Raw genomic sequence first — 22,685 nt, forward strand, 5'->3', positions numbered from 1 at the left:
TGCTGAGAGCTGAAAATAGTGCACATGGTGCTGCCGGATTGTGCATTGTGCTGAAAAGATTGCGTATGGTATTGAAAGGAGTGCACATGTTGCTGAAAGTCGTGCACATGATGTTGAAAGGAGTAAACATGGTGCTGAAAGGAGTGCACCTGGTGCTGAATGACATGCACATGGTGCTGAAAAGAGTGCACATTTCGTTGCAGGAGTGCGCCTGGTGCTGCAGGAAGGCACATGGTGCTGAAATAGTGTAAAAGTGCTACAGGAATGTGTATGTTTGTCTATGTTTCTATAAAAGTCGAGGAACAGAAAAAAACGCAACATTTTTTTGACAGTTTGAAAGTTTTCAAATTCTACAAAAAGTAGAGGGGAAATTTAAGGCCGCGACTTTTGTTACTCAACAACGGTCTCCCGGTATAAAAAAATCGAGGCTTTATGCTCAAAACCGTTGTTTTTTACAAGGTATGCATAAATCAAAATATCGCGTATTATTGTATCTGGAATCTGCTACCTACAGAAGGCATATGTTTGAGAAGCTTTGTCAATTATGTGGACAGAAAATGTCGCGGTTTCCAGAAAAACTAGACTTTATATAAGTCGCGACATTTTATACAATTTCGACATAAAACCTCGCGGATTAAAAACTTGCCCGCGACATTTAGTGACGAAAATTTCTCGCGGCTTTAAAATGGACGCTACTGGCCGCCATAGCTTAATCCTCAATTGACTTAACTTATCTCGACTTTATTAAGCTTTTATCATATGTGATATGTTATATCTGTATAATGACAGATTTTCTGTGCAGACTTGATGTTGTACCATTCAGTTATTCACTCAATACAGAATACATGTAAATATTCAGTGTGTATGTAGTATATAACTTGCATATGTCATCTTACAATTTTCTTTCTACATTATAATGCAGGTGAAAGTATAACTTTCATGCAAAATGAATTAAATCAGAAATAATCATATAATCAAAATTTTCAATTTTCACAATGTTTAAGTCAATATTTTCTAAGATAACTTTAAAAAAAAACTTGCAATATTTTCTATAAACCAAATAATAAGAAGGAACAGTGTTCATTAATTTTTCAAACTTTATTATATTGGGATTTCTATAATTGATGTTTGGATTGCATTACGCGCATTTTTTTTCTGTTATAAAGGTATCCTATGTCAGTTTCCAGTTTCAATTCTCTTTCTGCATTTGATGATATATTTTATATTCCGATAATTATAAGATGACCCACTAACATATCTCTGAATTTCAAATTTGTTTTTTTGAAAATACAATAATATTTACAGTTTAATGTGTTTTCTATAAAGTTATTTAATGTATAACATTGATATCGTAACATGTCATAACATGACTTCTGTAACTATAGACTTCATTATTAAATAACTTTTCAATATAAGGCACGTCTTCGCTAATATGAAGTTCACCACGACATTATGAACATAAAACAAGGTCATTATGCAAATAGTACCGCCTTTTTTTATTGAAAAAATCGGCAGTTTAAATTGCTGCAATTTAGGTTTCCGTGACATTTTTTAAAACATGGATCTCATTGCAATACCTCACACCAACGGAATTTCACATTAGTTATTTTTATTCACTAAGTCTACTTGACTTTTTTTAGAGTATGTGTAGTTAATTAATAAAATTGCCTTTGACTGCTAATATGATAGTCTGCAGCCCAATAACAAGGCCATTATGAAAACACTTAATTATTATAATCATAATAGTAAATGCGTTTGATACACTTGATACTCATTTTCACACACTCTGTGCAAATTTTCAATAGAAATGTCTCCAAAATATGATACAAAATATAGAATGAATTACTTTAAAAAAGTTACAATATAAAGATGGGCTGTTGAAATGAAACTTGAAGCATCGTTTCAGCTTGTTATTTGAATCTAGATAACAATAATGGTTTAGATACACAGTTTTTTAATTATATTTTGTTTCGTTTCGGTCTATAAATTCATTTACAGTCAGTAGCGCAGTTAATATATAAAATTACTTTCATAAAGGTGTTTTATCAGAAAGTAGGAATACATGACTTAAACAGCACCCATACCCGCCAGGTAAGTTAAATTTAGCCATTTAAATATGCTTGCTAGATATGTTAGATATATGTTGTTTTTGTTTTTTTTGGTTTTAATTACTATAATTTGACAATAGTGGTCACATTAATTATATAAACCACCATATCAATTTTACCAGATTTTTCAATAAGGTTAACGCACGTTTAGCCGTGTTATAACGTCTGCACAGTCCCGAGGAATGGTTGGCTCCAACAGTTCCGAGGGACTCTGCAGACTTTATAACACGAAAAATACGTGCGTTGACGCTTTTATAGCATAAAATTTTAAAACAGATTCACGATGTACATTTAATTCTTAAATCAGTGTGCTTTTACCGTATTTATCCAATTCTACATGTTTTACGTATGCGTTTTATTTTTCCGGGGCAAACAACTTGGGAAATTCTCAAAACCGATCGAAATTTTGAATATTACTTGATTTAACAAAGCTTGACATTGGAAATTTATCATTTCAAGAAAAAAGCAACGTAACATTACTCTACCCTCTACCCAAGACAAAACATGACCCTCAGAAAATCTTAGAATGATTTCAGATTGACGGTAGAAAAAATATCAGTGACATAAGAATCGGTTTTTTTTTTCAAGCACACAAGTCTATAAAAAAATCAGGCACTAAACATTATTCTCTCAAAGAAATATAAAGAACATTTATCAACACAAACATCAATCAAACAACATTTTCTCATATACATTTTGTGTTATCTTGTTTTGTAAGTTAATCGGAGGGTTAAACTGAATGACAGGTATTTGTTTATATTGACAATTGTCCGTTTCTTAGATTCTTAAATTCAATAAATATTTAAATAAATAAATAAATAAAATAGATAAAAAATAGATAAATGAATAAATAAATATATATATGAAATAAATAAAGATATAAACAAATACTGCATCAAATGGCAATACATGTACATGAATAGGTAACTATCTACGAACTATATAAGGGCCGAATACTGTATCAAACATTTCGCTTTATTTTCAAACTGAGTCATATGTCAAAGCAGTCAGTTAATTATGTTATTTGGACAGTACTTATAAGTATCCTGTTTGAACATGAAACATTTTATACAGTTTACGCGGGCTTTTTAAGCTCACCCTACTTTAGTAACCACATTTTCTAAGCTCCTCCTTCTTTAGTAACCACATTTTTAAGATCTTCCTATATTTGTTATTACATTGAATTTGTGTTTTTGTACACTGATACAACGGATACATGTATAACTTTTTACTCCAGTTATAAATATGACTCATTGAACACTTTTATGTGCAAAAATACCTTCAATTTTCATATTTGTTTTTAAATAATTAAAAAAGATGGGTTGTATTTTTTCTATGGAAATTTTCCCTGCGGAACCTAGATTGTTCTCATAATGCGCACTAAAATGCTGTTACTTAAGTAGGAGAAGCTTAGAAAATGTGGCTGCTAAAGTAGGAGGAGGCGTTAACTGTATAAAATGTTTTATGGTTAAGCAGGATAATTATAATGTTGCTAGAGAAAACGAGAAATTAAACATATTAACTGACCCTTTGAAATAAATATATGTTGTCTTTATTTTTTATCAAAATCATTCATAAACATACGTCTAAATTAACAGTTAAACCGCTACGTTCCGCGAGACTGTCAGTGACATTTTATTAAGGTAAAACATTAATAATAGTTCTACTGGAGTTTTAAGTTCACCATCAACATGAAAAAAGCGACTGAAGCATGCTTATTTTTTTAATTAAATTTTGTACCGACCGAATGTCGGGAACATTGTATCAAGATACAGATTTTAAAAATTTTCTACACTGGAGATTTATTATCATCTGTTCATCGGTATATCAAAATGAAAAAAAAAGACTGATGTTTAAAACAAAATGTGTAACGACCGTATCTTTTATACTATGTTTGGTAGAAATATATGAACTTTAAAAATTATGTGGGATACAAATAACCTATCTCTCATATCTAATATTAAATGAAACTATATCAAATTCAAAATAAAGGTTATAGTTTATGTATTACATTAAGATTTTTGGTAAATAACTTCTATAGAGAAATATAATCCGTATCGTGTCTTTCATTATACTTTTAAGAAATATATATTTCGTAATAAATACGAAACAGGGTTTTTCTCTTTTTTTACTCTCTTTTTTTATGATTTTGATAAACGTTATGTTATTTCACACTTTATTTTGGATAACTTAGGAAAAGACTCCATCTCCAATTAAAAGTTTTCATATTTGTATTGCACCTGTCTAGTGTTTGTACAATGCATTCGTTGGGGAGACAGCCGATATCCAATTTTGTCAAAATAAATATGTGACGACAGTGTGACGCCATTTTTTCTTTTATTTTTTATGTTTAATTTTTTTAGTCTTATATCTATTTGGTCTCTACAAGTGATTGACTACTTCAGATAAATAAAACATGTGCATACATTTTCAGATCTTTCGGACAAGACTTTAATACAGAGAATTTGTTTTTTACTTGTCTTGCCTTTTTAAATATCTAAAACTCAACATATAAGTTAACTGTTTCGTGATAAGTCATTTTATCTAAACACAGAATGGTTAAACTTGGTAACGTGCTGGTTTTGTGTGTTGCATTTGTGACGTCAGCAGTAAGTGAAACATGCAACGAGACGCCATCTTGTTCAATTTTCCCAAACCAAGACCGCGGTGTTGTGACCCTACAAGATCTAACTCAGGTAACACTTACTGTCTTTTTTTAAACTTTGTAATACGTTTAATATGAAAGAAAATAAAGTTGTAAGACTTCAAAGATCTAATTTAACATTTCTTTAAAAGAAGAAATCTCAAATGTTTTAGCATGAGTAGGAAGTAAGTATGTAGATAGGTAGGTAGGTAGGTAGGTAGGTAAGTAGGTAGGTCAGACAGGCAGACATGCATGCAGGTAGGTAGCTAGGAAGGTAGGTAAATAAGTTTGACGGACGGGCGGTCGGTTGGTTGGTCGGTCGGTCGATCGATCGATCGGTCGGTAGGTAGGGCAGGCATGTATATAGGACAGAAAGAACATGTGGCGGCATGGTCGAGTAGTTAACGCGTGGGACTTGTAATACAATGATCTCTATTTGCTTGGGTTCAAACACCGTTAGGGGCAAGCCTAAGTATCCTTGAGCAATAAACTTTAAACCCATTTCTCAGTTCTGGCCACATGGTTCCAGGAGCAGATTCGCAAGTGTGCCTATAAGCTTATAGACTGCTGCACAATCCGTGTAAAACTAATTATGTACAACAACAACAACAACATGACATGCATTCTGTCCTTATATCAAGAATATTAGATCTAAGGAAAATATAATTTATGATTATTGTGCACTCCCTCTCTGATATAAATGTTTCAAATATATAAAAAGAAACAGGCAAGGGTCTAGGTCTTTCAACAGAACTGGATGCTTAACTTCACAAAGGCGTAATGCATATTTCAGATGGTATTTGGCATATTATAAGTTTTCCAAAGGGGGTCAATTGTCTAGTCGTTTAGTGTGTGATTTTACTAGTTTTGTTTAATTAAAATAAAACGTTATTTGATTTCCAATTTTCAAAGGGGCTGGACAATATAAGACAAAATCAACATTCTTTGACTTCCAGTTTTGACCAAGGTCCCGCGCCTGTAGAAGCTAGTACACGTATTTGTTTAATTAAATGATATTTATGTAAATTAAACACAAATAACTTATCAATAATCTTTATTACAGAAAGTGCAATCAAAACACTGGATAATGATTTACTACACGCAGTTTTCGTCCACACAGACGTATGGTAAATGTAACTTCAGGTGGAATGCTCCAAATTCCGACCAGAACGTCAAGAGAGAGTTAATGTGCTAGTAAGTCTCTGATAACAAACTTGATAAAAATGTTACTACTGATACGTGCTATCTCTGAAAATAAAACATGAAAAAATTGTTACTACTGATACGTGCTATCTCTGAAAATAAACATGATAAAAATGTTACTACTGATACGTGCTATCTCTGAAAATAAACATGATAAAAATGTTACTACTGATATGTGCTATCTCTGAAAACAAACTTGATAAAAATGTTACAACTGATACGTGCTATATCTGAAAATAAACCATGTAAACATGATAAAAATTTTACTACTGATACGTGATATCTCTGAAAACAAACTTGATAGATATGTTACTACTGATATGTGCTATCTCTGAAAATAAACATGATAAAAATGTTACTACTGATACGTGCTATCTCTGAAAATAAACATGATAAAAATGTTACTACTGATACGTGCTATATCTGAAAATAAACCATGTAAACATGATAAAAATGTTACTACTGATACGTGATATCTCTGAAAACAAACTTGATAGATATGTTACTACTGATATGTGCTATCTCTGAAAATAAACATGATAAAAATGTTACTACTGATACGTGCTATCTCTCAAAACAAACTTGATAATAAGGTTACTACTGATTCAAACAAACTTGATAAAAGTGTTACTACTGATACGTGCTATCTCTGAAAACAAACTTGATAAAAATGTTACTAGAATCTACTGATACGTGTTATCTCTGAAAACAAACTTGATAAATTTGTTACTACTGATACGTGCTTTCTCTAAAAACAAATTTGATAAAAATGTTACTACTGATACAAACAAACGTGATAAAAAGGTTACAACTGATACGTGCTATCTCTGAAAACAAACTTGATAAAAATGTTACTAGAATCTACTGATACGTGCTATCTCTGAAAACAAACTTGATAAATTTGTTACTACTGATACGTGCTATCTCTAAAAACAAACTTGATAAATTTGTTACTACTGATACGTGCTATCTCTAAAAACAAACTTGATAATAAGGTTACTACTGATACAATCAAACGTGATAAAAAGGTTACAACTGATACGTGCTAATTCTGTAAACAAACTTGATAAAAATGTTACTACTGATATGTGCTATCTCTGAAAACATACTTGATCCTTAAATTCGATTCTTAAAGATCATTTAGCACTACATTATTGTCGTGTTTGTGTTATTTTTACTTTTTACTATTAGGCACTTTCTAGTTGGGTGGTTCCAATAGTCTTACTTGAATAATGTTGAATCACCCTTAGGATATGTTGCCTGCTTTTTAACTTTGACGACTTATCTGTGATATGCAGGCTTCATTAACCTCTGATCCCCTTTCAAATTTCCATTCTGTTAAGTTCCACCCATTGTTTTCTCGTTTAGGGCACACGCTTTCTATATATTAGGTACCATACGTCGCTTTTCATGGAATAGCACAAAAGTGTCACGTTGAAGGTTGATAACCGCCTTATGAACACATCTGCGGATGTTGCTAAATTCAAAATTTTACCATTTCATGTTTAAATGTTGAATTCTGCTTAAATCTGTGCTAGTGGGAGTGAACGGTAGTTTGCACTTTACAGCACCATCCATGAACAGGCCCATTCAAACCGAGCCTGTAACATTTTCATTTCTGCCGTGTTGGGCCTTCTTTAGGAATTCTTATTTTCTCTATTTGATAAAAAATTTTCTACTGATACGTACTGTTGGTAGAGCGTCTTGAGAAAGTCTTTGGTGTAATCAGCGACTGAGTTATGCGCCAGACCTCTAGTTTAATTTACGACCATGTTATGAGAAGGGTCTGTAGTTCGATACCCTTCATAAATTGCGTAAGAGACCTTTGGTTTGATTATTGGCCCAGTCATACTATAGCCATATTCACAAGCTCTGGTCTTTCTGTAGGTTGATTATGTCGGATTATGATACTGTACGTTTATTACGTCGTTTCAAAGGTATATTGTGACGTATAAACAATGTTCGACAAACATTTGTTACATTAGTTTTCCTTTGTTACCGTGACGCGCATATAAATCTTAATAATTCTGCAATTTTATAGCGTTGATTTTCATTGGTATATCGTGTGTGTGTGTGTGTGTGTGCGTGCGTGCGTGCGTGCGTGTGTGTTGGGTTTATTTACCCTCGCCATCGGTATAAAACCATATGGGCGAGTATATGCTTCATTTATGATAGGGAAAAAGTGTACTTAATTAAATAACTGCATATGTGGCTAGTGAGTGCCATATTTCCTGTCCCGAATCGGCAAATAATTACCGTAGATGAAGCCGGAAAAAGGTGGGATTATATCCCACACTTAGATTAAAAAACTGTATTTAAAAATTAAACTTAAATTAAAATTGGGGGGGGGGGAAGACGCTTATACGCGTACGCCTTCAATAATGGGACAAAAATCCTAATAACTATGGTTATTGATTGCTTAATTTAATGCTTATCATGGGTATATCGTGAAGCTCATACACGTCTTTATAATGTCATAATTTTATAACGTTGATTTTCATTGGTTTATCTGGACGCTCATAAAATCTTTATAATGCTGCAATTTTATAACGTTGAGTTTCATTGGTTTATCTGGACGCTCATAAAATCTTTATAACGCTGCAATCTTATAACATTGAATTAACTGCAACATATGACATTTAATGCACATGACATGGCAATTATCAATTTTATCTTCAAGTCCAATCTTTTGACTTTTCTTAAAATCTTAGTACATTCTATTTAAGTTCGATTTTCTTGAAATAATTTGCCTAAGCTCAGTCAGCTGGGGTCATGACGCTTTAAAATTTACAACAATTACAACAACGATCAGGAATGATATGTTAACGTATTTTTTATTTTCGTTTCTTATTACCTTTCAGCAATTTTGACTTAAAGGAATGCGAAGATTACGAAAGGTTGGTCAAACGGAAGACATCAGACTGCAGTCGTGGGGAAGAGAACGGTAAAAATCTTACTTGAAGATTCGTTAAACATTTATGTACAACTTTTTTTATCACTCGAATTTTGTTATAATTTATCATTTTGATTAACAGATAATACTCGTTAATGTCCATGAGAATTTTAACTATGCTAACTTTTCTCACATGTATATCCCATTCGTGGTTTATGTTCATGTTTATATACAACACAAAATTTAACGTTTACTGAGTGAATTTCATATACATAAGGTATTAATATTATTATTATTATTATTATTATTATTATTATTATTATTATTATTATTATTATTATGTGCTTAAACATTGAAAGTGCTAACAGAAATAAACGTACACAAAGTGAACGTTACTAAAATTCAACATTTCCCAGAAACTCTTTTTTATATATAATGCTATATTATATATAAAGATAATCTTGAACTTATTTAAACGAATTTAGAGTAGTATTTAATGTTTTACTATCTGATAAATCAAAGAAGGTACGATTATAGGTATACTATTATCATGGAGCTAAATATAAGATGGAGAAGAGACTGTGACATCACACAGTTAAAATCAGTATCGGCGGAATTGTGTTCCCGCAAGTTATCATATGTCGCGAGATTTTGCGAGACTTGTTTATATATCTGTGCTACTATATATTATTATAGGTGTAAATACAACGATGGATGCTAAGTTTTACAGTCAGGATTTAGACAACTATTTCTGGTACTACGAATGTTATGAGTACGACAATGACAACAAATGCACGACGGGATACCTTGATCTTCTCGTTAGCAAAACTAGATACTCTGGTAGGCTCATTTTTTGTAAGAAAAACAATTCTGTCTTGTTTGTTTTGGGGTTTTTTTTTCAACTATATAATTATGTCAGTAATTTTATCTTGGAAAAGTGCATCATATTACTGTTAAAATAGAGAGAAATAAGAATCCCCTAAGAAAGCCCAAGACGGCAAAAATTGAAAATGTTGCAGGCTCGGTTTGATTGAGCCTGTTCATGGGAGGTACTGTCAAGTGCAATACCGTCCACGCCCCCTAGCAAAGCCTTTTTCAAAACAGCGTCACGAGAGCTATTTATAGCGTGTCAGTGTCGTTCGTTTCTAAAAATAGAAGATAGCGTCATAGGGAGCGAGCCGACAAATTAGAGGTATCGAGGGGTTTCCGTTCTATCGACGGTTAAATTTTTTTCCACCTGAATTCTTCTGACCTGACTATTTTAAGAAATGATTGATCTAAATAAAATATATTTAATCTTTGGTAAACTTTAAGGCTGTTTTAACCTTTGTTGAATTTGGAGCAATCGATTCAGATAATATTAAATATGAGATATTGGTATCAATTAGCATACAACAAAATTTGACTTCAATGGCTTTAACGCAATAATCACTCGTTACTTAAAGTTACCTTATAAATTAGGTCCAAGCATAAATAATTTCTCAAAAAAAACTTTATTCATATATAGAACTAAAATCTACATCTAAATATGCAACAGGGATTGAAATGTTGGCAAAAAAATTAAAAGAAAGGATGTGTGACTACAAAGAAAAAAAACATAAACAAATGGATGGTAGAATTTGCATTTTTTAAAAAATACATGTGTTATACTAGCTAGTGAAGGATAAAAGTAGTAAAAAAGATCTGATTCTTATTGGTGACCATGTGGGAACGTAATCCTTAAATAATGATGATTATAATAATGAAAGGAAAAATACATATCTCAAGACTCATATTTTTGTTATACTCCGACTTGAATGATTTTATCCGAGGCAAATACATACATTTCGAACAGATAGCGGATTGTTAAGCGTCGATTGAGTGTTGTTGACTATTTTATTGCGTCGACCGACATATTTGATCGTATAGAAGACTTTAGTGTTGAAGACTTTGATTTATCAGATCATTTTCCGGTTACCTGTGAAATTCTACTTGATACTATAAACGTGAATTCAACGGAATTTCACTCATTTCCGAACCTTTATGAACATCAAACGTATAAATGGAAAGAGTCGCTCAGAGATACATTTATTCAAAAATTCACACCATTATTTGAAACCTTTTATAATGATATTATTCAAGAGGAAAATATCTACAACACATGTACAACTTTTATAGACCTATTTAAAATCGCCGGTAAAAACATGCTTTTAAAAGTATATAAAGGTAAAAACAGAAGTCCGGAGGCAAATCATGAACAACCGCGTTGGTGGGACTCGGAATGTGCAAAGATGAAACAACTGAAATATAGCAGTTTGCGTAAATTTAGACGAACACAACATAAATCAGACTTTGATGAATATTTGATAAATAAGCGAACTTTTAAAAATATGTGTAAAATTAAGCGCCAAATCTATGAAAATAAGATGCGCGATGAACTTATCAACAACCGAAATGATGCAAGTTTTTTCTGGAGTTGTATTAAAACTGTTACGGGAAATGTAAAACGAAAAGAACACATCCCGATCGATGGAAACACATGGGTTTCCTACTTAAGCGAGCTATTTTCTGAAAACAATCAAGTTTTAAATAATCAAGATATATTCAACAGTCTTTATGATAGAATAGATGACACAGATCTTGATTGTGACGTCACAGACGACGAAATCATGATAAGTGTTAATTCCTTGAAAAATAATTGCGCAACAGGAGTGGATGGAATATGCATAGAAATGTTCAAAAGTACTATATATTTAACAATACCATACTTGAATAAATTATTCAACAATATACTACATACGGGACATTTCCCACCTACCTGGGCAGAAAGCATTGTTACCCCAGTACACAAGAAAGGAAATAAATCCGATCCGAATAATTACAGGGCAATTTCTGTAGGAAATAGCTTGAGTAAAATTTTTATGAAAATCCTCGCAAATCGTTTGACCAAGTGGGCAGAATTGAATAACATTATAGATGAATGCCAAGCTGGTTTTAGGAGTAATTATTCCACTATTGATAACATTTTTAATCTTCAATCTATAGTACAAAAATATATTAGTAAATCAAGAGGACGATTATATGTGTTTTACGTTGACTTTCTTAAGGCCTTTGACAATTGTGTTCATTTCAAAATATGGGAAAGCTTAGAACGGAAGGGAATATCCCCTGAAGGCAGATTTCTAACGTTATTCCGGAATATTTATTCTCAACTTCGGTCATGTGTAAAAGTATCAGGACCTACGATGAACGGGCTGACTGATTTCTTTGAGTGCGCCAAAGGAACAAAACAAGGATGTGTGACGTCATCAATCATTTTTAACCTATACATAAATGACCTTGTGAAATACTTAAATAATAAATGTCAAAATGGAATCACTATCTCACAACATACAGGAGAGCTGTATTGTTTATTATTTGCTGATGATGTCTCCAGTTTTGCCGACACGGCTATAAATCTCCAAAGACAAATAAATGAAATAAGTAATTATTGTGCTGAAACTGGGATGTGTATAAACCTTGATAAATCTAAGATAATTGTTTTCAGAAATGGCGGCCCACTGAGACAATATGAGCATTGGATGTATAATGAAAATGAAATAGAAGTTGTCAATTGTTACAAATACCTAGGAGCATACTTTACCCCGAAACTCTCATGGACTAAAACGAAAGATGTACTAGCCATACAGGCGACCAAGGCTGTTAATGTTATTTATGCTTATCAGAAACATTTTGGTTATTTTAGTGTTAATGATGCTTTCAAACTATTCGATGCTATGGTAAAACCCATTTTGACTTACTCATCAGAGATTTGGGGATATAACACATGTCGACAGATCGAAAAGGTGCATATATCATTTTGCAAAAGGATAGCATGTTTAAATCAAAACGTTGCAAGTTTCTTCGCCCTTAGTGAATGTGGACGCCTTCCAATTAGTGTAACATATATGTCTAAATGTGTTAAGTACTGGCTGAAATTAACGGAAATGCCACAATATCGGTTACCAAGACAATGCTATATTATGCTTAGAAACTTAGATGAACAAGGACGAATCACATGGGCAACTCATGTTAAACGCATGTTATTTCAATTAGGCCTTGGTTACGCATGGACAGCGAACGGAGTCGGAAATGTTGATACATTCATGCAAGTATTTAGGACACGAGTCTCAGACTGCTGTAGACAAGAGATAATGTCGGACATTAATTCATCGCCTAAAGCAATTAGTTACAGAATTTATAAAACATCTATTTCTGACGAATGTTATTTGTCACTGAGTATGCCTTATAAATATAAACGCGCATTAGCAAATTTTAGATGCAGTGGCCATGACTTGAAAATTGAAACAGGAAGGCACTTAAATATTGACAGAGAATTTAGATTTTGTTCATTTTGTCTTAAACGTAATGCGTATGTTGTGGAAAATGAAGTGCATTTTTTGATTGACTGTCAGCTGTACAACGACCTTAGACACAAACACTTAAACTTTTGTAATTGGAATGTGATTCTAAACAGTAATGAACGCTTTAATACTATAATGTCAGAAACAGCGAAAGACAATATTAGAAAACTGGCAAAATTTATCTATGAAGCAAATAGTTTAAGAAAACTTCAAATAACTGAACACATTTAAACATATATATTGTAATGTTTTTAATTTATTTATGTGCCATGAATTTGTTGAAACGACCGTTTCTCTATGTAACCAATTACCTTTATGTTTAAATATTATATATAAATTAATAGTTACCTCTTCAACACTGATATTAATCATATTGGCATTTGTACATTATATGTTTAATTAATATTACCTTTATTTCAACTTAAATATTCAATTACCATTAAACTAATTACTTGTAAATATACTCATAACTATGTCTATTATATATATTTATATCTCACTCTTTGTTAAATTAAAATTCTGAATGTATTTTGGGCTGAAGGCCTTATATTACTAATAAACTCATTGTCATTGTCATTGTCATTGTCATTGATCTTTTTGCAGCACTTTTTGCAATGACGAAAATAATGTCCCGTCAATTTTTCGCTTTTTCCGTGGCCCTCTTCTAGCTGTGATCTCGTATTCGCCGCCTTGTAATGCTTTGCCAAGAGGAAAACGTGTGCTCTGCTTATAGATTCTTTGCCCTTTTGTTAATTACATATAAAAGAACATCGTCTAAGTTAGGCAAAAAGTGACGATCGCGCGAGGTTTTAGTTTTCAATGGACGTCATACGTGTATTTCTACACGAAACGATAAGGAAAATGCTGCTCATAACTTGTTTGTTTAATGTCTGGATAAAATAGAGAGAAATAAAGAAACACTAAAGAAAGCCCAACAAGACAAAATTGAAAATGTTGCATGCTCGGTTTGATTGAGCCTGTTCATGAACGGTACTGGAAAGTGCATGTTACCGTCTACGCCCGCTAGCACCGACTTTAGCAAAAAAACATTTAATCATGGTAATGGTGAAATTTTGAATTTAGAAACATCTGCAGATATGTTCATACGGCGGTTATCATGGAACCTTCAACTTTCGTGCCATTCCATGAAAAGTGGCGTATGGTAAGAGAAAAGCGGCGTATGGTCCCCAAGTAAGTTTAGGGCTAAACGAGAAAACAATGGGCGGAACTATATAAAATCGAATTTTGAAAGGGGATCAGAGGTTATGAAGACAAGTCAAACGCGTTCGTAAAATATTTAGAAATCAGACATCAAATTATGAAATAACAAGAAGTACAATTAAGCTTCAAAAACGTACCGAATGCGCGGTACGTTTAGCAATATATAAGATTACGTTCAAATCGTATACGTCATTTAACCTGACGCACCGAAAATAATTATTTCAGATTAAAAAAGGGTTGAGGTGTTTGGTCTGGTGCACAACTGCAAAGGCTCCTGTGTTGACCCTCGGCATGTTTTCATTATTAAATTAGTATTTTGTGTTATACACAGATTCTGATGATAGTGAACTTGACCTACAAGGACTTCCCTGGCATCTTATTGCTTCCGACCTGAAATACCATTTCAACATGGATATGTCGGATGATAAAGTGAAGTTTTCCTGGAAAGGTCCAGGTAATGTATCTTTACGTTAAATTATCAATTTAGAATAAATAACGCTTTTGACAAAAATAGCAATAAAAATGTTGTTTTTATGCTGAAAATATATTTTATAAAAAAGATAATTCGTAGACGTATTTTAACAAAGATTTGTGTGACCCAGTGGCGTACCTACCGATACGCCAAATACGCACGGGCGTATGAAAAGAAAAAAAATGAAAATTTCAAATCGGGCATATAGTGCTGCAAATTTGTTAAGCTTAGGAACACCTAACTGGTCCCCGATCATAAACAGAGGGTTTCATATACCAAAATGTTCGGTTGAGTCCCTAGATTACGAAATTGAATTTCATTTTCCCCGAAAGTGCTGGCGGACTAAGAAATTCAAGATGGCGTCCAAGATGGCCGCCACAAATATGAAAATTATAATTTACTTTATATTACTTGAATTTTGGCAGTTAAAACTTAGCAATAAGTTCTTTCTTTTCATTCTTGTATTAATTGTGTTCCTTAAATGCAGTTTTAATATGTGTTTTAAGGTAATTATATTTTTTGATGATAAAAACAAAAAATAATTACGAAAAATATACGGAAAAAAATGTGATTTTAAAAATACTTGATACAATTTCTTTTTTTTTTCATCTTTTTAATAAAAAATTAATTATAATGCCTGATTTTAAAGAAAACAACATGTTAAGCTCGACTTTTAAAAACGATATAATAAAAAATAGATAAAATAAAAAAAAAATAATTAAAAGAATAGAGGTATTGTTACAGTCATGTCGGTGTTGACGCTTCCGTCAGCAAACTTTAACTGTGATCATTACTTTTAATCTTCTTTATGCTTTGTCTTCATACTTGGCCACAACAACCTTGGGGCAAGTTCTTTAAGTAGACAAGACTAAATTTGACCTTCATTCATAAATGACCTTGACCTCCAAGGTCAAATGTCTAAATTTTGCTTATTTTTTTTCTGATTTTTGCTATTAGATAACTTTGTTATTTTCTAATGGATTGTCTTCAAACTTGAACATAATAATATTTTTAGGATAGACCTTCGAGTTAACCAGACAGACATTGATCTTCACTCATAAATAACATTGACCTTGAAGGTCAAATTATAGAAAATTTATTTTTATTTATTTATTTTGTGTGTGTGTGTGTGGTGGGGGGGGCTGTAACTGGCTATAACTTTGTTAATGATAAATGAATTCACTTCATATTATAACACAATATTCTTTAGGATATGACTTTCATGTATAAATTTAAATTGACCTTGGCTTTTTATGACATTGACCTTGAAGGTAAAATAATTGAATTTCGACTGATATTTGCTACAATTGGCTGTATCATGGTAATTAATTTATGGATTATCTTCATATATTGACAAAACAACACTTTGGACAAAACACACTATCCAAAAAACTGTAATTAAATGAAATAAAAGGTGGAACTGACTTTGAACTTGAACTTTAAATAATCTTGACTGTGAAAGTAAAATTTTTTAATTGTCATAATTTTGTTATTTATGTACGGATTCATTTATACACAACTTGTTACCAATATATATATTTAATAATTAAGATTTGGCCTTGACCTTAAGTTGAACATGACTGTTAATGTCAAATAAATGAAATTCTCTTGTTTCATTTTTGGTTTTGTAACTGGCTATCACTTTGTTATTTATAAATTGATAACCTTTATTTCCAGACATTTTAGGTCAGGACCTTTATGTATATTAAATTAAAATTTACTTTAACTCATGAATGACTTTGACCTTGAAGAAAATTTATTGAATATTAACAGATTATCAAATAATTGGCTGTAACTTGGTAATTAACCAATGGATTATTTCATACTTGGACAAAACAACCTTTTGGACAAGACCTTCTAAAAGGTTGAACTTACTTTAACCTTTAAATGACCTTGACCATCATGGTCAAAGTATTAAATTTTGGCGGTGGCTCTTGTTAAATTCAAAATCTAACATTAAAAATTGTGATTTAATTAAATTTTTGGGATAGTGTGTATTTTTAAGTGGGGTATGGGGAATGATTAATTTATTTAAATTTCAAAATACTGCAAGTATCCTAATATAACCTTTTTTTGACAACTGAAAAGACTTACATCTATTTATCTTAAATTTCAGAGTCATTGCTGTATAGACAATGCACTAATTGTGAAATATGACAATATAAGTATAATTTCAATTTTAAAATGCTTAAAATTTAAACAGCAAATATGTTTACACGTTCCTTATTTCTTTTCCCTTCTTCATGAACTTTTACACATATCTTTCTAACATTGGAAAATTTTGACCTTTTCTGGCAGAATATATCAGGTGAGGGAGCCAGGACCATCAGGCCCTCTTGTTTTCCTATTTTTACATGGAAAATACTGATTTCATACAAGTGACAATATAACTGCATTTTGAAACATATTTGATAAAATGATGCAATGAAATTTCAAACATTAATTTCTTTAAATTTTGTTTATCTTTAAATATTGCAAATTCCCAACAGTATTAAATACATTTGCTATGTACCCCCATCCACTCAGTTACATACTTAAATGACAATTAAAGTAGAACACGTTTTGGAAAGAAAAACAAATTCTCAATGTTTAATATTTACTGATAAAATATGCCAGAAAGAATTTATATGTATAAAATATTTTGAGGGAAAAGAAAGAAAGTGCAAAAATTGGCTGTTAAAACATTAAGTCACAGGTTTTTTTTAATTGAAAAAAAACATGTATTTCCTCATATTTCTCAACTAGGGCATTGTCTATTGAGCAATGACTCTGAAATATGTAATAAGGAGTAGATTCAAGTCTTTTAGACAGTAAATATAAAGTAATCTGAAGAATTTTTAAATTTTAATAAAATTACCATTTTACCCCACCCACTTAAAAACACATTATTTTAAAAATTATACTAAAATGATAACTTTTATTGGCACATTTTGTTTGTAAAAAAGTTGTTTCCTGTAAATCAGTCATAAGGAAACAAATCATTATTGAATTGCAAGAAAAAAATAGAAAATGTAAAGCACATATTTAAAAAAACAGCAATTTTTAGAAATATTTAGCCTTAATTATCGGTTTTTATCATAAAAATTCTACTAACATTATTAATAGATGCTAAAACTAAATTTAATAAATATATTCAATACCAAAATGTTTAAAAAAAACACTTTTTTTAAAAGTTAATGCTTGCAAATTTAAGTAATAAATAATAAATGATTATTTTCATATTTTGGCGGCCATCTTGGACGCCATCTTGGATTTCTTAGTCCGCTAGCACTTATAGCAAAAATGAAATCCTATTTCGTAATATAGGGACCCAACCGAACATTTTGGTATATGAAACCCCCTGTTTATGATCGGGGACCAGTTACTCCCCTAAATAAGCGAGTTATTTGAGTCTATTTGCAGCACTAATAGATCAATAAACATATTTGTAGCTCCTAATTGATTTTTTATGTATGCTGAGGATGTTTCCTAATTCAAATATGTGTTACCTATTTTGATAATGTGTATACACAATTTTAGTGAGAATTGATCTACCGTTGTTTCAGTCTGGAATCCCTGTAACAAAAGTTTTTATGGAGGTATCGTTTAAATTATCTTAAGATTTTAATTTATACCATCATACTGTATGCGGAATCTATTAAGGACTCCGAAAACAAAAGTGTTCGGCCTTTCTTCAAAACCACGAAATGACGTACACAATGTAAAAAAATATTATATGAATAATTTCTTTGGAAATTTCTCTCTCTGCAGATTGAGTTTTTAAAATAATCAATGTTATAATGCAAATGCACCCAAATAATGATAATAAAAAGTCAAATTAATTTACAATCATCTTTCCAGCAGAATCAAAATCAATGAAAACTGAACATTTATTTAAGAAATAATATATCCCAAACTGTGATTTTATTGCTCAATAACATCACTGTATGGAGTTTGGATGCGGGGAATTATATCACGAGGGCGTAGCCCGAGTGATATAATGATGCGCATCCGAACAACAAACAGTGATGTTATCAAGCAATAAAATCACCGATTTGGATATATTATGTCGATTCTAACACGACATCAACAAATAAATGCTGCCCGTACATGATAATTAGCTAAATTGCGCCTGATTTTTGTCCGTACTTATTGTCACCGCGTCACATTTTTAGTGGTTACGTCACGTGTATAATGATTACGTCACATGTCTAAATATAGAACGTCAAACAGTGATTTTATAGCATAATAACACACACTTTCGGTTCTTCTATGTCCAATAGGGAAAAATGCGGGTCGTGTTAGAATTCATTATTTTACATTTATATGCAAAAGTAAGTCCTGTCTGCCACTTGACATCTGTAGCACAATGGAAATAAGTTGACCATATGTAATTCTTTTTTTATATTTTACCTTATAGTTATAAGTTATTATATATTTCTAAGTTAGTAACATTCTTTCATCTTATATCAATTTTATTCAAAACCATTGCCAACATCTATCGTCCCAAACCATAGTCAACTTATATTTACAAAAAAGTATTTGACCTACAAAAATATCAATATATAAAGTTGTTTGTCCGTCTTATTTTTATTGACTATAGAAATAAATTGCAACCTTCTGTAAACAATGATATATATAGTCTCATCTATACATATATAAAACATAGATAAATATACTATACCTATATAAGAGATAATAAGACACGTCAAGTCCAGATTCTTTTATTTTCACCTACTTCTGATTATATACCAACATGCTTTTATGTGCGTTAGTCATTTAACAATGTACTGAACTAATTTAAACATTTCGGATGAAAATTGAAACAAAAATAGTTGAGAAAACACTGTTAAAGATAAAAATTATTTTCTTTAACATTGACATAATGCGCATTTGGAAATACAATGTACTTTTAAAGGACTTAAATGATCACGCGATACTACAATTTAGCTGTGAACACGATACTTTATTGTTACACTAAAACATTTAAGCTATTGTGCTTGTATTATCGTTATACAGATCATTTTAAATAATATTTTCCTTGATTATATCTCATGTTTCGGTATGGTGAAACATAAGAAAAATAACAAGGAAAAAACTTCTTATACCCATCTTTATAACAATAGAGACACCTGGCTATGTTTAGTTTTTTCTGATACACGGTCGTAAATAACTTTTTTATGAATCATTTAAGCCAGTGTATAAGCTAGACTGTGCAATTTCTCTTACATTCAATACATGTACTTGATGTCACTTTCCTAACTATAGATAAAGACAATTTTTAAGTAGTACAATCCCTGGTAATAGCAAAGAGCTATCTTTGATATAAGTCTCGACCAAAGACCTGAACTCGGCGTATACTTAAAATAACCAAGGTACGCCCCAGTAAAGCATATTTTCCTTGTTTATATCTCACGTTAAGTTATAGTGAAACAAAAGAAAATAACAAAGAAAAAACTAAACTTGTTACAAAAGGAAATAAAACCCATCTTTTTTACAAGAGAGACACCTGGCTATGTTTTGTTTTTCTAAAAGCAAATATTTTTTTGAACTATTTAAAACAGTGTACACGTTACACTTCGAGTTATTTCTATTACATTCAATTTATGTACATTTGTACTATTTTCATAACTATAGATAAAGACAATAGTAGCACAATTAGCTAAAATATCCCCTAAATCCTTAGTTATAGCACAAAGCTATATTTGATATATAAGTCTCTGGCGATCCTTCGGCCAAAAACCGGCACTCGGCGTACACTCATAATAAGCAGAGGTACGCCCCTGGTGTCTGAGGCCGAGTGGTTAAAGCCGGTGACTTTAAAGCACTCACACAGTGGCTTCGAGCACATTCTTTCAATTGAGAAATCTATCTAGCTTACCTACAAAAAGTCAATAGTTCTACGTATGTGCCCGTTCGATCGTTCCTGAAATAATGCATGAAAGGGCACTTGAGGTCGTCTCCACCAGTAAATAAGAAAATTACCTTAAGATTGTTGGTACGACGTTAAACACGACCAACCAACCAACCAATAGGCCATTTTTTATTATTTTTTTTTATTTTTGTTTAGTTACCTTTTATTTTCTTGGTTACTTTCAGAATGTGGATTTGATGGCAAATTGATCGAAACCAGCGGTACAGGATCGGACAGGCAGAACATCTTAGCTTTGTTAATTGCCTTCTCCTTATACTCGCTGTTATTTTAGAATAATTATATTAAAGATCCTGTAATTCATTTTTATGTTTTTATATCATAAATATAATGCTCAAATGAAGATTTATTAATGTTGTAAGTTCCAAAACGCATAATTTGTAAAAATATTAGCGAATTGACGTTTCATATTAATAAAGAAAGTCTAAGTCAAATTCTTAGATAAGAAATGAATGCATATTTTAAATGATTACATGTTATGTGTTAAAAAATATCTGCAGTACATATTTAGCAAATTCTTCGATGTTTGATAATAGTTTTAGAAGCATAATTATATACATATATAAAATTTCACTTGAGTGTTGAAACAACCTTAAATACAACATACAGGATCTTTAAAGTATATTACTTACAAAATAAAGAAAATAGAAAGTACTATAAAAAGGGTAGTATAAAGCCTTGTCTTATAATATCTTATAAAATATTGCATTTTTAATATCTATATCATTTGTATATACACATAAATATTGTATGTAAACAGAATACAATTTCACGGAACAAAACATTAAAATGTTATTTGAAGGATTTTGAAACGATTAAATTGATTTGTCATTCACTAAAAAAGTACATAAGCATATTGTTTTTATAATGGTATTTTGGATTTTTTAATTCAAAAACTAACATTGCACACTTTAGACGACAAATGTGTATAGCTTTAAATACTGTAAAAAAAACTGCAACCTTCAAACGTCCCTGTCGACTGTTACATAATGTGTTTTATTATTGTGCTGACCTCTACAATAGCTTTCAAAGCCACATCTTCTGCTCTGTCTGTAGCATTGTATGCAATGAAATTTAAGTTTGAATGAACTTTTTCAGTGTATATGCACTTATGATGGCTAGATTATAAAAATCGCCTGAATTGTGCAGATTCCATATCTCACATTTGTATCCTGAATACATTATCTGCTTTTACTACATTTATGTCTTACTACATTTATGTCTCGTATTCTCATACTTACATTCCTGCGCGTTTGTAACACCAATTGCCATTGGGCAGTCGGGACGGTCGAAACATATTAAGACAGCTGAAATGTTTTAATAATAATAAAAAAGAGTAAACATCACAAAAATCGTCTCACATAGTACAGTAAAGACTGTCTTAGCGACCCCCTGTATATAGCGACGTTCTGTCTTTAGTGACCATAGTTAGGTGCGCCGAACAGTATTTACTATATAAATGGTCTGTATGTAGCGACTCCCTGTCTAGTCCGTACAACGACCATGATTTAGTCACCCGTTACGGTATTTGAGCCGTGAACAGCGACTTTTGCAAGGGGAGCAAGACTTGAACTAGGTGACGACTTTGGCGAAGAAGTCGCCATTGGATCAGCGACTTTGCTTCAAAGAGATTTTGAAGCACGATTTTTATAATTTTCCGTCATACTTATTTACGCCGCTAGGTCTGTTAATGATTTGTTAACCTCTCAATTACAACCAATTACCGTTAATCCGCTAGTTAAGAACGCGTGTTCAACATCAACAAAATTCTATACACGCCACAAGGCAAGAGTTCACTTTGTTTATCTTTCTCATTACGTATTCATGCGATTAACGAATCAGAACGCGCGT

General features: G+C 31.7%; 1 protein-coding gene and 1 long non-coding RNA gene across 2 annotated transcripts; one reads left to right on the forward strand and one right to left on the reverse strand.

Annotated features, from left to right (window-relative positions):
* Positions 1 to 1,926: 1,926 nt before the first annotated feature.
* On the forward strand, positions 1,927 to 21,133 carry LOC132740302 (uncharacterized). The gene is made up of 7 exons (XM_060728181.1): positions 1,927 to 2,091; positions 4,663 to 4,804; positions 5,816 to 5,946; positions 8,817 to 8,899; positions 9,545 to 9,688; positions 14,783 to 14,905; positions 21,002 to 21,133. The coding sequence occupies exons 2-7, from the start codon at positions 4,664 to 4,666 to the stop codon at positions 21,106 to 21,108; spliced, it is 729 nt and encodes a 242-aa protein (XP_060584164.1). The 5' UTR covers positions 1,927 to 2,091; position 4,663; the 3' UTR covers positions 21,109 to 21,133.
* Positions 5,792 to 20,404, reverse strand: LOC132740303 (uncharacterized). Its single transcript, XR_009627137.1, has 2 exons — positions 19,587 to 20,404; positions 5,792 to 6,000 (listed from the first exon to the last, which is right to left on the reverse strand). It is a non-coding gene; the product is annotated as an uncharacterized LOC132740303 (long non-coding RNA).
* Positions 21,134 to 22,685: the final 1,552 nt, after the last annotated feature.

Source organism: Ruditapes philippinarum, unplaced genomic scaffold (genome assembly GCF_026571515.1).
Source record: "Ruditapes philippinarum isolate M1 unplaced genomic scaffold, ASM2657151v2 ctg11035_1_1_1_1, whole genome shotgun sequence".
Lineage (NCBI taxonomy): Eukaryota > Metazoa > Mollusca > Bivalvia > Venerida > Veneridae > Ruditapes > Ruditapes philippinarum.

What these genes read in the sequence shown, in the direction of transcription:
- LOC132740302 (XM_060728181.1), top strand. Translation starts at nt 4,664, where the DNA reads ATGGTTAAACTTGGTAACGTGCTGGTTTTGTGTGTTGCATTTGTGACG. An exon ending in CAGTCGTGGGGAAGAGAACG is followed by an intron (nt 8,900 to 9,544) that starts GTAAAAATCTTA and finishes ATATTATTATAG; the next exon opens with GTGTAAATACAACGATGGAT. An exon ending in GTTTTCCTGGAAAGGTCCAG is followed by an intron (nt 14,906 to 21,001) that starts GTAATGTATCTT and finishes GGTTACTTTCAG; the next exon opens with AATGTGGATTTGATGGCAAA.